Genomic DNA, 16,372 nt, shown 5'->3' with positions numbered 1-16,372 from the left:
TACAATTATTTGATTCATTAAATTATCAAATATTTGATATTTTAATGGTGAAATCATTGCAGTATTAATGACAAAGTTGTTGCTTTTTCGTGACCTTAAAAATACAAATGAGATTAGGGAATCTCAAGAAAATCACATTTTTCTGTTAGTTCTGCCAGTTGGAAAATGAAAATACCCAAATGCTCAAAGAATAATTCTCATGGCAATGGTTCATCATTTTAATAATCATCAAAGAATTGTACACATTGATACATTGTGACATTTGGTCTTTTCCTACTGTCGCCCTTTTGAAACAGTATTAAACTCATTTTAAATGTTATTTCAAATTAAATATCAAATGACATTGTGCCATATGATCACTGTACCTCAAATCATGAATTCCATTAAATAACTTTTTTTCATGTTTACAAATTGCACAAGAAAAAGCCTAAACGCAAAGGGTATTCATCCCAAAAGAGTCCAACAAAAAAATAATACACAGCTATAATCAACTGATCTTAATGATTCATTACAATGGCTGTTTGCCTAAGATCAAAACAGGGGTAAAACAAATGTCCACATCACCACAGTGCAAACAAACTCATTATTGAACTTCTCCCCCCTTTCATTCCATAAGGTTGTGGTGTCGAGACATGAGCTGATTTTTCATTTCAGTACCAGCAGTCTTTGCTCACTAATAAAGGCACATAAGCAAACATATCAGATTTCTATTTAGAAAAAAATATATAAAACATTTATAGACTTTGTTTGGTAATCTAAATTAGAGGAATAGTTCACCCAAAATTAAAAATGTGTCATTCCAAACCCGTATGACTTTCTTATGCAGAACAAAAAAGGGAACATTTTAATTAATATTTTGGGCCATCTATTCAATGGTAGTTAACTCACTTTAAAGCTTAAAAAGGGACCAAATTGTATCTTAAAAGTAGTCCGTGTGACGCGTGTATCAAATTCCAAGTGTTTTTAGCACGAAAGAATGCAAATTGCCACTGTGAATGCTTCTCTCAACAGACGTCAAGATTTTCACCGAAATGAATTAAAATTTCAAAACCGATTGTATGCCTACAAATGACTTGGAATCTGATGCACAAGTCACATTATGATACTTTTGGGTCCTTTTTAAGCTATGAAATATGGTTATTATACTGAAAAGGCAGGCCAAAATATTCATAAAAAAAAAAAAAAAAAAAATCATATTGTGTTCTGTATAAGAAAGAAAGTCATACAGTTTGGAACGAAGTGAGGGCTAGTAAATTATGACCGAATTAGAAGTAGTTTGGGTAGAAACTGAAAACGACCTCTAAAACTTCTGCGGTGAAAACAAAACTTTAAAAGAAACCAGTTTGACTACAGCTTACAAAGCAAAAACATTGGGTAGATGCAGAAAAAAAATCAAGTAAAATAAATAAAAATGGTCAAAAAATTTAAATAGCTAAAATAAAAAGCACTTTTCTACATACAATTCTCAGTTCTGACATTCTATATGATATATTTATGATGGAAAACATTCTACTATTCTCATTGCACTCACCCAGGTTAACCTTGTTCAAAACCCCATATGCACTGATTGATTCTTCTGTATGTAAAGCAATTTCATTCATGTGGCAACACATAATGCTTAAGATGATTGACACTTTACACAGCAAGCAAGAAGAAAAGGACGAACAGAGGTAGCTTACAACAAAACACCCAACGCACAGATGAGACTTCACTAATGACAAGGAAACTCCTTACACAAGGCATTGAACTACATCTACAGTTGGGAAAGAAACAGCTGTTCGGAGAGATGTTTTCTCAACCATCATGTTTTGGATTTCCTTCACATGGTGAATTTTTCAATTTTTTCCACCCAGTTTCTGCTTAGGGCAGCATCAACATTAAGCCACAGGGGTGGAAAACCTCAACAGTGCCTCCTTCTCAAATTCCTCCATCTCTTCTTCAAGGGAATCATTGTCCTTCCCGTGCTGCTCATCTTCTAAAGCATCTGCCAGATCTTCCAAGATATCCGCCACATCCTCTGCAAACTCGCTGAAGAGCATTCGGTCATGGGCGAAAACACCACCATTGAAGAACTGGGCTGTGAGTCGACGAAGAGTTTCCTTGTTTTCTTGAGGAACGCCCTCAAGTTTGCTTAGGTAGACCTCAAGAAGGTCTTGAAACTCTACAAGCTTGACAGGAACAAGTCCCTCTGCGTCGGCACAGTTAACCACACCACGACAACCCTCGGCAGGATGTCGGTTCCTCCTGAGCTTCTCCTCCTGGTGTTTCCAGATGTCCACCTGCTTACGTTGATGATCTTGGTGCTGATGTTTGGGAGCTTTTCCTTGCCAAGGTCTATCCCTCTGTCTCCTTTCTCTCTCCAACCTTCTCTCGTCCTTCTTGTGGTCCCACTCTTCTTTGTACTTCTTGAGATGCTCTTTGTGTTTGTAGTTACCATTCTTTTTATCCTTACCTTGCTTCCACTCTTTCCCTCGTTCCATCTCCTCCTCCTTCCATCGACTGTCATGTTCCTTCTTTTTTCCAAATTCCTTCTTCTCTCCTTTGTGCTCTTGGTGTTTCCTCTTCCATTCTTCTCTCTTGCCAAGCTGGTCCACCTGTTTTGAGAGCCTCTCCTGCATCTCCACTAAACTCTCCCTCAAACCCTGCTTGTTCCAGCCCTGTTTCTTCATTCCCTCCAGCCGCTTCCTGCTTTCGTCCAACAGAACCTTCTGCCTCTTGAGTTCTTCATTTTTATCCCAGTGTTTCTCAGTTCCTGCTGGAATAGACTCGCCAGTGGAAAGTGGGCCAGAGTCCGGGGCATGTTGTGGGAGTTCCTCTGCAACTGAATGAGTGGGAAAAAAAAATAGATAGAATACACCACAGACTTTGCAAAAGGATCTTCCTTTACTTCCTTCAGTTCGAACCAGTCTGGCCATTTTCTGTTGATCTCTCTCATCAACAAGGCATTTCCATCCACAGAACTGCCGCTCACTGGATGTTTTTTGTTTTTTGCACCATTCGGAGTAAATTCCAGAGACTGTTGTGTGTGAAAATCCCAGGAGATCAGAAGTTACAGAAATACTCAAACCAGCCCATCTGGCACCAACAATCATGCCATGGTCCAAATCACAGAGATCACATTTTTCCCCATTCTGATGGTTGATGTGAACATTTACTGAAGCTCCTGACCCGTATCTGCATGACTTTATGCACTGCTGCCAAATTATTGGCTGATTAGATAATCGCATGGATGATTGTTGGTGCCAGATGGGCTGGTTTGAGTATTTCTGTAACTGCTGATCTCCCGGGATTTCACACAACAGTCTCTAGATTTTACTCTGAATGGTGCCAAAAACAAAAAACATCCAGTGAATGGCAGTTCTGTGGACGGAAATACCTTGTTGATGAGAGAGGTCAACAGAGAATGGCCAGACTAGTTAAAACTGACAAAGTCTACGGTAACTCAGATAACCGCTCTGCACAATTGTGGTGAGAAGAATAGAGCTGTTTTGGCGGCACGAGGGGGACCTACACAATATTAGGCAGGTGGTTTTAATGTTGTGGCTGATCGGTGTATATTAGCACATACAATATTCTTGATGTTAATTCCTATTCAATAAGTTTCATCCTGTTTTATTCAAACTGAGAATTTATTTTATGAATTGATCAAATTCATGTATTTGACATGAAAGGACGATACAGTGAGCCTTGGTCAAGAACAAATGTGTGTGTAAATGCATTCTTCCAATGAATTGAAAGGGACAATTTATGCAGGAGTCATTGTACTAACCATTTACACACAAATTTGTTCTGCTCATGTTTAATGAATAAGGCCCAGTGTTTTATATGGTTATATGAAATATGCCATTATAAATAAATAAAAAAATGCCCCTTAAAATTAACTCCAAGGGGTGAATATTGCACCACAGTTTTTTGTTTTTCCCAAAATCCCTATCCCAAGAACAAAATTTTGGTCTCAAAAGTACTAGGTACAGTACTTCAGCTCAAGGGCATAGCCAGGAAATTAATTTTGGGTGGGCCTCAACAAAAATGGATGGGCCGAGTTTTCGCGCAAAGTTTTATTTTTTACAAATTTTCCTTAACAGAGAAGCAGTGCATTCAAACAATTCTTTCACACTTTCAGAAATTGGAATTCATGCATTTTTTAAAACTATTTTATAAATATACTGTATATTTGAAGTCAATGAATAACCTCTAATATTCTGGGTGGGCCTCGGCTATGCCACTGCTTCAGCTTGATACAATTTTCCTTCAGAAACTATTAAAATTTCTCTAAAAAACCTAGATTTTCATAAAAAAAAACTAACTGTAATTCCTCCTAGAACTTCAAGCTGCTGTATCTACACCAAACTTTGCTGGAAGACATTCAGCCTATTTTATCTTAGCATGCTTTATTATTTTCCAGCCGATTGGAATTATAAATTTTCTAGTTAAAATATTACCATTATTAGATTTTCAATGATGCACTGTGCATTTTTTTTTCCATTAAAAAAAAATTAATAAAAACAGTATACACATGAGATAAGAACACATCTTAATACCATCAAGAAACCAATGCATTGTCTCATGGCTGCGATTGTCAAGCAAGTACAGAGCCCAATTCACAACAGCCACATTTAAATTTTGAGCTTTAAAATTCAAATACTATGCCTATTCTCTCTCTCGCTTTACCTGTAAGCTTGGCGAGTTCAGCAACTCGTGCTCTCAGTGTCTGTAGTTCTTCTTTCAGGCCTGGCAGTTCAGACAGTTGATCTTTCAGTTTATTGTTCTCATTTTCAAGTACTCCTTTCTCAGTGCTATGCTGATCTGCAGCTATTTTCAAAGCCTTGTCCAGCTCCTCTCTCTGTGACTAAACATGAAAATACACAAATACAAAAACATATCCTAGAGTTCAACATCTGATAATAATCAAATTTACATTCAAAGGTCATTTTATCTGTATGCCCATATGACATGCTTTCATCCGTTGAACACAAAAGGAGACGTTAGGCAGAATATTAGCCTCAGTCACCATTCACTTTCATTGCATCTTTCTACTATACAATAAAAGTGAATGGTGACAGATTATCATTCTTCGTAAAACATCTCCTTTCGTGTTTAAATCCATTCAAGTATCAAATTGAGAACGAATTACAAATAAGTACATACATTGTACATTATATACTGTATGTATACACTGTATATTATGGGGGGTCTAAACGAAATAATTATATAAAATCAGAATACTTGTCTGAATATTATATATATATATATATATATATATATATATATATATATATTCAGATTCTCAAATATACACCGATAAACCACAACATTAAAACCACCTGCCTATTATTGTGTAGGTCCCCCTTGTGCCGCCTAAACAGTCTGGCCATTCTCTGTTGACCTCTCTCTTCAACAAGGCATTTCCATCCACAGAACTGCCGCTCACTGAATGTTTTTGGCACGATTCTGAGTAGATTCTAGAGACTGTTGTGCGTGAAAATCCCAGGATATCAGCAGTTACAGAAATACTCAAACCAGCCTGTCTGGCACCAACAATCATCCATGCAGTTATCTAATCAGCCAACCGTGTGACAGGAGATTCAGTTAATGATCACATCAACCATCAGAATGGGGAAAAAGTTTGATCTCAGTGATTTGGACCATGGCATGATTGTTGTTGCCATCTAGAATTTACTCCGTACAGTGCCAAAAACAAAAAAAATCCAGTGAGCGGCAGTCCTGTGGATGGAAATGCCTTGTTGATGAGAGAGGTCAACAGAGAATGACCAGACTGGTTCGAACTGACGAAGTCTACGGTAACTCAGATAACCGCTCTGTACAATTGTGGTAAGAAGAATATAATCTGAATGCTATTCTGAGATTCAGGTTGGCGCTGTTTTGGTGGCATGAGGGGGACCTACACAATATTATGCAGGTGGTTTAATGTTGTGGCTGATTGGTGTATATATTAAATCAAGAGTGATAACTTAAAATATAAAGTAACAAAAAACATTTTTTTGGGCTAACCTCTATCTGGGCCTCCAGTATATTAATTTGTTTATTCTCTTGGGCAAGTGTATCAAGGAGTTCCTGGAAACAGAGATACAATTAATCAGAGAATGCCACATATGAAATCAGCATGTACATGCTTGTCAACAATGGACGAATGGTGCAAAGATAGAAAATAAAGCAATAACCAACCTGGTCACTTAATTCTGTACCATCAAAATCATCTGCGAGAAAGAAAAAGTATTTGTATTTTTTATTTCATGAACAAGGAGAACTATAAAAACTGTTAAGAGTCAAACTCAAATACTGTGACTGTTCCAAAATCCCTTTGCTGCATAGACAGTGTTAAACAAAACTCTTCTCTATCTAAGAGTCTATTGATTTAGTTAGTCTGGCATTCTAGTTATGACAAAAACGTCACTTGATCACAATCTCAGTGTTTTCAGCCATTTCAGGGTAAGATAGCCACTACAAACATTAAGAATTATTGGTAAAGAGTGTAATTTCTGCAACACTATTTGCACCAAACTGAATTGCAATGCCTTTTTTTTAGTAGCCCAACAGAAAGTTTGAAACGTTCGAAAACAGTCATTATTTTTGCAATTCTGTTTGGTGCTGCTTGTAGCATAGAAACTACAATCTTCACCTTGTTGAAGTGAAGAAGTGACCTGCCAACAAGCCCCAGTGCACCCTGGGAAACACACAATTAACACAAAGCTGATGATAGAGGCTGCCCTCAACAGCTGTGTAGATAAATTGAGCATTTTTCCACCAATTGGTGGATACAGGTCTGAATTTAGGATGGAAACTGACTCTACTATAATCACTGAAGGGAAACCCCTATCCATAGCTCAAGCACAAGCATATACTGCCACCTAGCTCAAACTATGTACCTACCACCAGGCTGGTCAACCACAGAACCTGGAGGCATGATAAATTTAATGCAACCACTGAAAATGGGAAATTAATGATTGTAATTTATCATATAGGCTACTGCAACATGCACTCATACTGTAACCAAGGGCTAAATATTAATTACTCAAGGGTGTGCATGACATCACGTGACAACTATTTTCAGTGACTAATTATAAAATGTGGTTTACCATGATTCATGACTTTGCACAAAACTCACCGGAGAAAAAGAAGGATCCAAGACACAGCAGCACTAATGCTCCAACTATCAGTTGATTCAAAGAGAAACCTCGTTTCTCCTCTTTCCTCTCGGGCAGGTTAAACTCCTCCTCTTCTTCTTCCTCCTCATCAGAGCTTCTCTTAAGCACTATGGCGGGCTGCATGTGTCTGTGCCTTAGACCATCACCTTCTGCTGAAAGTTCAGTGCCAAGAGATTCTAAACATGAAACAGAAAATTACGGCAAGAAACAAATTTTCATCTCAGCCTCAGATATCAGAGTTTTGATTGCGGCACTTAATTGCAAGTTAACAAGGTTTCCATGAGCAACTTTTTTATATTTCGAGATATGTCTGTTAAATAATCAGTACTATTTACTTTTGGATGGACAGAAATTTCAGATTACAAAGTCTACACGCATTTCCGGCAATTCCTTCCGTGTTCTCTCTACAGCCATTTGCGGATTATGGGGCCGTTTACGCCAAACTCATTTTTGCATCCATCTTTGACCGTTGCACTTCAACTCACCGTTTTTTCCAGCGTCTCGTGCAGAGGTGCCATGTTTTTTGACACTATGTCAAGTTAAAACTGTTTTATAGTTAAGGTGCCACTGTGCTTAATGTATTCAGATGCAATGTATTGGGTGTACATTATGTGTAAACCCTGAAATAAAATTTTATAATGTTGATATATTATAATTTTATAACCACATTTTATAATATGGTTGAATTGGAGGGTGTTTACGTTGAAGTCTTAAAGGGCTAGAGAGCTTAAAACAGAGCATTTCAGACAGAGGGCCAGAGACAGGGTGGAAAATTATTATATATTACTAAATTATGACCATTTTGGTGCAATTTTTTTTTTTTACTAACATAAGTGGACCTCAGGGAAGATAATAAAATTATATAAAAAAAAATAAATAAATACAAAAAATACGAGTATGTCATGACCCCTTTAAAACAATTCAAGATACCTGCGTTCTGTTACAGTCGTTGCGCTGCGTTTATTTTTTTTTTTTAGTGTTGGAGTGCATGGCTCCTTACACTGTTGTGCAATTATTAGATTTTTTCTAATATTTCAGATATGTGCATCCCAAAAACAAATTGGTCACTTTTTATGTCTGTTAGACAGGTTATGATGCTTTCACATGCTATCGGAATTACCCTACTTCCCACTTCTGAAATCGTAATTACGAGCACATTACATTCAAATGCTTTGTTGCTGGAAACATGGAGGACACCAGGTTCATTCATGTATATTTCTTGGGGAACTCTTATTTTGACATGGTAACATATGCTTGTCAACTGGCTGACGACAATGTAATTTTGCTCAAACATATGCTGTTTTCTCTGTGTAAAAATGTACAAGAAGCATTAAATAGTAACTGATATTCCTAAATGTATATGACTGAAAAGTCAAGTGCTAATGTGGTAGCTGCATTTAGAAAAATGAATAAAACCATCTTTCACTACTGAAACTATACTCTCATCCGCCATGTTGAATGTTTACATCTTCTCCAAACAAGGAAACTCGGGTGTCCAAATTATCTCTGAGTTTCCCAATCGTAATTACGACTTGAGGGGCCGTAACTTCCGAGTAGGAAACTTGATAATTCCGATTGCATGTGAAGGCAGAATTAGCCAGAATAAGCTGCCAACTTGACCAGAATTTATGCTAAAAGACAAAAGTCTATGTAATACTATGGAACCATAGGTTAAAGTGGGTGGTAATGGAAAAAGGGTGAGATGTGAAAATTTGGAACAACTTTAACATACAGTATATGTTCGATTCATTATTCAAATACATTATGATGACAAGACTTCTTTGCTGTAATACATATGATTATGATCTACACAACACAGACTAAATGTCATAAAAAGAAGCAGTGGTTTAATTTTTCTTAACTTTTTTGCAACACCATACCTGGTTCTTTCACCACATCAGGAATTTTGTCTGGCAGCACCATTTCCTCTTTCTCTATGGAAGGCTCCTCCTCTTCAGTTTCAATCGTGCCAATGGTTTCTGGATAAGAACTGTCAGGGGCGGGGCTCTCTGCTGTGGAACCAAAGCCTGTATCAGCCTCAGAGGGCAGGACCAGAGGCGGGGTTTCAGGGGTGGGATGTATATCAGCTTGAATATCAAGTACAGGGATTGCAGATGAATCACTGATTTCAGGGGCGGGGCTTATGTCTGCAGTAGGTTCAGAGACATGGACATCCAGGGAGGGGGTTATTTCTCTGATTGGTTCTGGACTGGATGTGATTTTGGGCTCTGGTTCAGGGGAGGGACTTTCTTGAGTGGGAACATGCTGGCTGGGAAAGACATCAGTAATGTCCTCTTCAGTGTATTCATCAAGGACTGACTCCTCTGAAAACTGGAAGGCTGTTTCTGTAGCGATGCTGAAGGGAACGGCACCCAGAAGGTCACTGTCAGGGGGAGAACTGGTGATTGTGTCATGGATGACAGGAGCATGGATCTCAGGATCAAGTTCAATGCCAGCATAGCCAGATGCTGACATCTCTTTGAAGAATTCGGGGGCTGGTTCCTGGCAAATCTTGATTTTGGACAACATACAATTTTTAGTGCTTTGGGAAAAGGCAATTTGGCTTCTACTGTTTATAGAGTCTGCTGAATTTAAATAAGCACTTATTTTATTAAAATCTCTAGAGAAATTATAAGTTCAATATAAAATAACCCATCATACATCAAACCAAAACATATTAACTTTTTACCTCATGAGAGTTTATAGACAATTCTGTTATGCAAGACCAGAAACATACTTTACGCAAGTACAAGCAAATGCATACAAATAGTAAAACAAATGCAAGCACTTGAGGTTGAACGTGTTCTTGCGTTACTGTGGTGGTAACAACCTCATTATTTAAGGGGGCGATAGAGTTACGTTCAAAACTCTTCGGCATTAAACAGGATGCGTCATTATTCAGGTAAGTGACTATAAATATTTTGACTTCACCTTACTTAATCAATAATATTCTCTTCACACCATTGCTTTGCCATGACAGTAGTTGACTTGAAAGAAAAACTCACCGTAGAAGCACACAGTTCACACTAATGTCCGCTATAGTGCCACTTGTGGCAACGTTGAGAATGTAACTACTTGCGTTGTGTTATGAATTGTAGTTTGACACATGCTACGCATGAAATTGAACTTGCATTGCACGAAGTGTCTGCATTTACAAACTTACGTAGAGTATGTTTTACCCTTTGGGCAAAAACACAGTAACTACTCATTTTGTCAAAACTGAGTTAGATCTCTTAGACTAAGATCTGTCCCATTACAAATGGGTTTGGCACAACTATGCTCAGACTAAGAGATAATGGAGTGTGAAAATTGCAGTAACTCCAAATCCACACTAAAACTAAGTAACTTTGAAGTCATTTTTCTCAATTTCAGTGTTGGTGTAATTACTGCGTTCTACCTTTGTATGGCAGAATTTGCATTACATTAGCAGACAGGCAGATATTGTGCAAGGCTGAAGACCAATTAAAGAGAATGGTAACTGAATGTCACACTCTGTACATACCGGCAGTGAGGCACTGGCCTGGTGACCCTCCTCTGACAAAATAGTCTCTGCCAATTGAGTTTCAGGGTCATGTGACCTCACCTCCACAGAGCTCCCTGAAATAAACACAGTTTCACATTACAATAATCAACACATTTTTCATACGTTCTGAAGAAAATGTAAGTGATGCTTGCCCGTGCAAAACTCGCCACCACAATGTTGGAGTTGGCCTGTCAATTTCCCCATGATTTCTATAATATTCTAGTGCATAGATATGGCTGGGGCCCACAGGGGTTTCTGGGACCCTAAACTGACCCAAATCAGAGAGCCTACCCTCTTATTTGTGCCAAGAATAGATATAGTATGGCTGGGGCCCCAAGAGTCCAATTGGGACAGGCAAAAAATTGTAAGTCTGATTCCTTAGAAAAGTAATATTAGGGCTGCAAAATGAATGGTATTTTAACTGCAATCATGGATTCTTCCTCTCACGGTTAATTAAGCAATTTTCTGTGGTATTAGTGAGCTAGTAAGCAAAAATTAGCAGCCAGGTAATGTTGCAAATTGTTGTTCATTCACATTATGGGCAGTGTCTACATATGATAGAGCAAATCCTTTAGAAGATAATATTCACCTCAACTGACCTATCACACTCTCTTCAGAAATTCACTACTGACCAATCTGCTTCACTTTCAAGCACACTCTGAAATAAGTAACCGTGTGTCACATGGTTCGTACAATCTATTCTCGGAACACACGAGGCTCATGATATGGCGTTTTCAGATGTGCTCAGAGTTCGGATCGTAAAAATTGCGCCACATTAGCAGACACAAAACAACTTGATTTTGACCGAGGGTGTCACACATGCGGACTGTTTTGCTAAGATCCTGCTTTCTTCAGTCGGGGAGGTATGACGCACTAGACGATAAAAAAATGGTGAAGAGATGACCGCAACTCCCTCTCTTCGATTCCCTGTCACGTGGAGCTAGCCGAAATAACAACAAGAGTACTGTGTGAGCATAAACAATTGTAAAAGAGTGATTTAGGAAGCAATTCATAGAGTAACTTTACCTTGTGAAAGTGTGTGATTGTGTATTTATCCCCTCAAGGCTTGCCTTAGAACACGTATGTCCATATGCAGCTTTCAGTGTGTAAAGAAATTGCGTTCAATACAAGCAGACGGTTGTGCCTCCGCTTTCTGAATTCATTAGTCATTTAGTGTTGGAGAAAAATGCAAGAAATACACTTGGTGAAAGAATAAATATGGATTACAATCTGCGTTTTTGATGATATGCAGGGATGCGATCGCAGATGAAAACATTCAGATCTGCTTGACATCTTGTCAGTTGTTCGGTAAAAGAAGAATCTCATTGGTCACTTGAAGAGAACACAAGAGCCCACCTCGGCAGCCAAATCATTTTTTTCAAGCAAGCCTGATGCGTTTTTTCAGTTTTTGAAGCCATTAACTCAGCAGGGAGTCGTGACGGTCATGGGATTAACAACCTCCCGCTGACAGACGCTAATGAGCGCTCTGTCTCATACCTACTGCCCAGCAATTATGTAAATGAAGCTCACACCTGAAAAATCAGCTAGTGTTATCCCCCAAGAGAGCTGATACCCAATCATAAAATGTTTTATCATTTGATTTATTTTTCATTGTATTATTTTTAAATATAGTGATGCTATATTCTTATGATTTGGGCAAACATAAGTGCAATAAATCTGTTAAAGTGTACTAAATAAAAAATCTTCATGAATAATCATGATTAATAATCAATTATAATTTAATCCTATGTATGAGCAAAAGTGATCATGATGTTTTTTTTTAGCAAGCATCACTAACAAGTTGGTGTTACTACTACAAGCCTGAGATTACTTACATTAAAGGTGAACTCAGTAATTTTTTTAATATGTCGTATTGGGCTCACACTGACCTAGAGGGGCTTGGATGCATGGATTAAATTATCCATGAGTGAAAGTGTCCAAAAGTAGGGCGGTTACTGAGATTAAGATTATGAATTTAATGATTCGACTGGAGTCTTCATCTCATGTACGAAGTCATGATTATACATATGTTTCAAAATGACTATTCAGTGCACCTTTAAAGATACCATTCTGGTGCCTTTGTAGCAGGGCCAGTACTAGAATGCGATCTTTACGCGATGAGAGAAAGGTGCCATTCATTGTTCCTGGCAGGCTACTTTGCCTTTCAAGCTCCATATGGTTAGGATAAGGGTGGGGGCAGGGTTAGGGTATCTGCTACCTGCCAAGAACGAACTGTAGCCCCAATATACAATGGGTGCTACCGAATGACTGTTGGTCGTTGTGGACAGGGTGGAAAAAAGGGCGTGGTCCCCCTTGATTGTCTCACCACCTGAGGGTGGCATTAGAAGTTTCTTGAGGGGGCACGAGGAAAATCTAGGGGGATATGCCCCTCCTAGCCCCCCCCTTACACCCAGCCATGCTTTGTGGCAGTCTTTTATTGAACTGTCCCTTTAAGTAGCATGTTAATATAAGCCAAAACTTGACAATGAAAAATAATTTGATTAGTAACCTGCTATTTCCTCCGAAATACTGGGTGCATCCCCAAGACTTTCCGTTCCATCGTCCACTGGTGCTGCAGGATCTGCAGCAACCTCCTGAAATCAGCAAAGCACACATGACTAAATGGGATTCATTTACAAAAATATACTAATACAAGCATTAATCTAATGTGGCTTGCATACCTCCGGAGAGAGCAGAGTCCAACTGTTACTGGACGACCCAGTGCTGCCGGTGCTGTTATCAGACATTGCCCCTTGTGGCTCGGCACAGCACCTACATAATGAACATAACCACAAGCAGAAAGATTAGTTCACTACCATAGTGTCTACTATCCTATACTGAACAGGCCATCCTATTCAAATAGTAAAATTAATATTATCATACTTCAAAGTGTTTTGCACTGATTAGATGATTCTAAGTATTTAGATTAAACAGACAGTATTGTATTATATATACACACCAATCAGCCACAACCACCTGCCTAATACTGTGTAGCTCCCCCTTGTGGTGCCAAAACAGCGCCAACCCTGACCATTCTGAGATGCCATTCTTCTCACCACAATTGTACAGAGCGGTTATCTTAGTTACCGTAGACTTTGTCAGTTCGAACCAGTCTGGCCATTCTCTGTTGACCTCTCTCATCAACAAGGCATTTCCATCCACAGAACTGCCACTCGCTGGTTCTTTTTTGTTTTTGGCACCATTCTGAGTAAATTCTAGGGACTGTTGTGTGTGAAAATCCCAGGAGATCAGCAGTTACAGAAATACTCAAACCAGCCCTTCTGGCACCAACAATCATGCCATGGTCCAAATCACTGAGATCACATTTATTCCCCATTCTTATGGTTGATGTGAACATTAACTGAAGCTCCTGACCTGTATCTGCATGATATTATGCAGTGCACTGCTGCCACACGATTGGCTGATTAGATAATTGCATGGATGATTCTTGGTGCCAGACAGGCTGGTTTGAGTATTTCTGTAACTGCTGATCTCCTGGGATTTTCACACACAGTCTCTGGAATTATCCAGTGAGTGGCAGTCCTGTGGATGGAAATGCCTTGTTGATGAGAGAGGTCAACAGAGACTGGCCAGACTGGTTCGAACTGACAAAGTCTATGGTAACTCAGATAACCACTCTGTACAATTGTGGTGAAAAGAACAGAGCTGTTTTGGCGGCATGGGTACCTACACAATATTAGACAGGTGCTTTTAATGTTGTGGCTGATAGGTGTATATGCAATATATAGCACTAAATAACCGGTTTGAAAACCCTAGGAAAACAAAAGTAAACTTAAAGCATGTATTATATAATCCACACTGGAATTCTTTAGTGAGGGCAGTATACCACATTCATGCTATTAGAGATGTCCAATGCAAGCAACAAGACAGCGATTACACAACAGCAGGCAAACACAAGCCACAAACAATGCACAAGAGACTGCTACTGTCTAAAAGCGACCCTGAAATGTGACCAAAAATGGTCAGACGGCCACATTGCATTAGAGAAGCGAAGCGTGGCCTATTGTTTAACGCATTTGGGATTTGTTCGCTTATTGAAAACACGTTGCCATAATGTTGATGCACGTCGCGGGCTGCGTATTTACATTATGCATCCTGGATTTTTCAGTGCTCACGAACACACGCCATACAAAATGAACACAACCCCCTTCCGCATAAAAAGCGGGATCGTTCCAAAACACAGAGATTACACAGTCATGTCGGTGTTATATAAAGCTTACCGTGCTTCAATCGGCCTCAGTTGAGATGCGCAGGCTTTATTACGTACGTGCTTTATACGATCCACTCGCGAACTTCGCAACTTCGAGTATTCCGAGTTTCACGTTTCTGGTTTGGTTGCGCTTCTCTCCAATGGGACACGCGCAGCACTCCGATCCGCTCAAACAGTCGGCATCCAATGGGAATAGAGTCGTGTCATTTCAGCCAGACAGCTCATTTAAGCTGTGACTGACAATCACAGGTGAGAGTGACAATCTAAACGTGAAGTGTGCCCTCTGAACAGTCTTATCGTTGACTTGAGGAAAAGCGAAGACTTGTGTTAGCCCAACAACATGCATTAAGTCCCTATATATAGGGACAAGGCATGTTGTCCTCCAGCAGTTTACTGACACGTCTGCCCAACATTAAGAGCTAAATCTGCTGGGACTTCCCAAATGCCTGTCTGCTACAGCTGGAGTTTCCTAAATAAACAGTGCCCTTGTATTGCAACATGTTATTTTGTCATTAATTCACTTTATAGTCTATATGGGACTGAAGAGAATAGGCCCTAGCTGGAAACTTTTGGTGGCATCTTAATAAAATTGTGGCTGTATCTGAAATGAATGAGGAAGGCAAGCAACAACATAATGGATCTTTAGGGAATATTCTGGGTTCAGTAAAAGTAAGCTCAGTTGACAGCATTTGTGGCATGTTGATTACCTATATATAAAAAAATATTCCGACTTGTCCCTCCTTTTCTTAAAAAAAATTTAAAAATCAAGGTTTCAGTGAGGCACTTACAATGGGAATACACTCACTGGACCCTTAATTAGTTAGGGCCTCCCTTTGCTCTCAAAACAGCCTCAGTTCTTCATGGCATGGATTCCACAAGATGTTGGAAACATTCCTTTGAGATTCTGGTCCATACTGCCATGATTGCATCAAGCAATTTCTGCAGATTTGTCAGTTGCACATTCATGCTGCAAATCTCTCGTTCTACCACATCCCAAAGGTGTTCTTTTGGATTCAGATACGGTGACTAGGAAGGCCACTGAAGAATAGTGAACTCATTAGCATGTTCACGAAACCCGTTTGAGTTGGCTTTTGCTTCGTGACATGGTGCATTATCATGCTGAAAGTAACCATTAGAAGATGGGTAAATTGTGGCCATGAAGGGATGCACATGGTTAGCAAAAATACTCAAATAGACTGTGGCATTCAAGTGATGATTAATTGGTATTAATGGGTCCAAAGTGTGCCAAGAAAACATTCCCTACACCATTACAGCAGTGCCACCAGCCTGGGCTGTGTTTCCCAAAAGCATCGTAAGCCTAAGTAGATTGTAGAAGCCACTGGCGCCAGTGGTCTCTACGATCAATTTAAGCTTGCGATGCTTTTGTGATACGCAGCCCTGGACTGCTGACACAAGGCAGGTGGGGTCCATGGATTCGTGTTGTTGGCACTA

The 16,372-nt window shown here is 39.3% G+C and overlaps 1 protein-coding gene across 2 annotated transcripts; it reads right to left on the bottom strand.

Annotated features, from left to right (window-relative positions):
- Positions 1 to 204: 204 nt before the first annotated feature.
- pbxip1a (pre-B-cell leukemia homeobox interacting protein 1a) lies at positions 205 to 15,329 on the bottom strand. 2 transcript variants are annotated; one of them, XM_051663687.1, is made up of 11 exons: positions 14,931 to 15,329; positions 13,371 to 13,461; positions 13,199 to 13,283; positions 10,669 to 10,763; positions 9,047 to 9,677; positions 7,127 to 7,342; positions 6,892 to 6,915; positions 6,187 to 6,218; positions 6,013 to 6,075; positions 4,672 to 4,849; positions 205 to 2,821 (listed from the first exon to the last, which is right to left on the bottom strand). In XM_051663687.1, the coding sequence occupies exons 2-11, from the start codon at positions 13,434 to 13,436 to the stop codon at positions 1,878 to 1,880; spliced, it is 2,334 nt and encodes a 777-aa protein (XP_051519647.1). In that variant the 5' UTR covers positions 13,437 to 13,461; positions 14,931 to 15,329; the 3' UTR covers positions 205 to 1,877. The 2 variants fall into 2 exon arrangements, with proteins under 2 accessions (XP_051519647.1, XP_051519648.1); XM_051663688.1 differs by lacking the exon at positions 6,892 to 6,915 and having other exon boundaries at positions 14,931 to 15,328.
- Positions 15,330 to 16,372: the final 1,043 nt, after the last annotated feature.

The sequence above is a fragment of the Myxocyprinus asiaticus genome, chromosome 30 (assembly GCF_019703515.2).
Source record: "Myxocyprinus asiaticus isolate MX2 ecotype Aquarium Trade chromosome 30, UBuf_Myxa_2, whole genome shotgun sequence".
Classification (NCBI taxonomy): domain Eukaryota; kingdom Metazoa; phylum Chordata; class Actinopteri; order Cypriniformes; family Catostomidae; genus Myxocyprinus; species Myxocyprinus asiaticus.
This window is presented reverse-complemented; position numbering and strand designations above follow the sequence as displayed.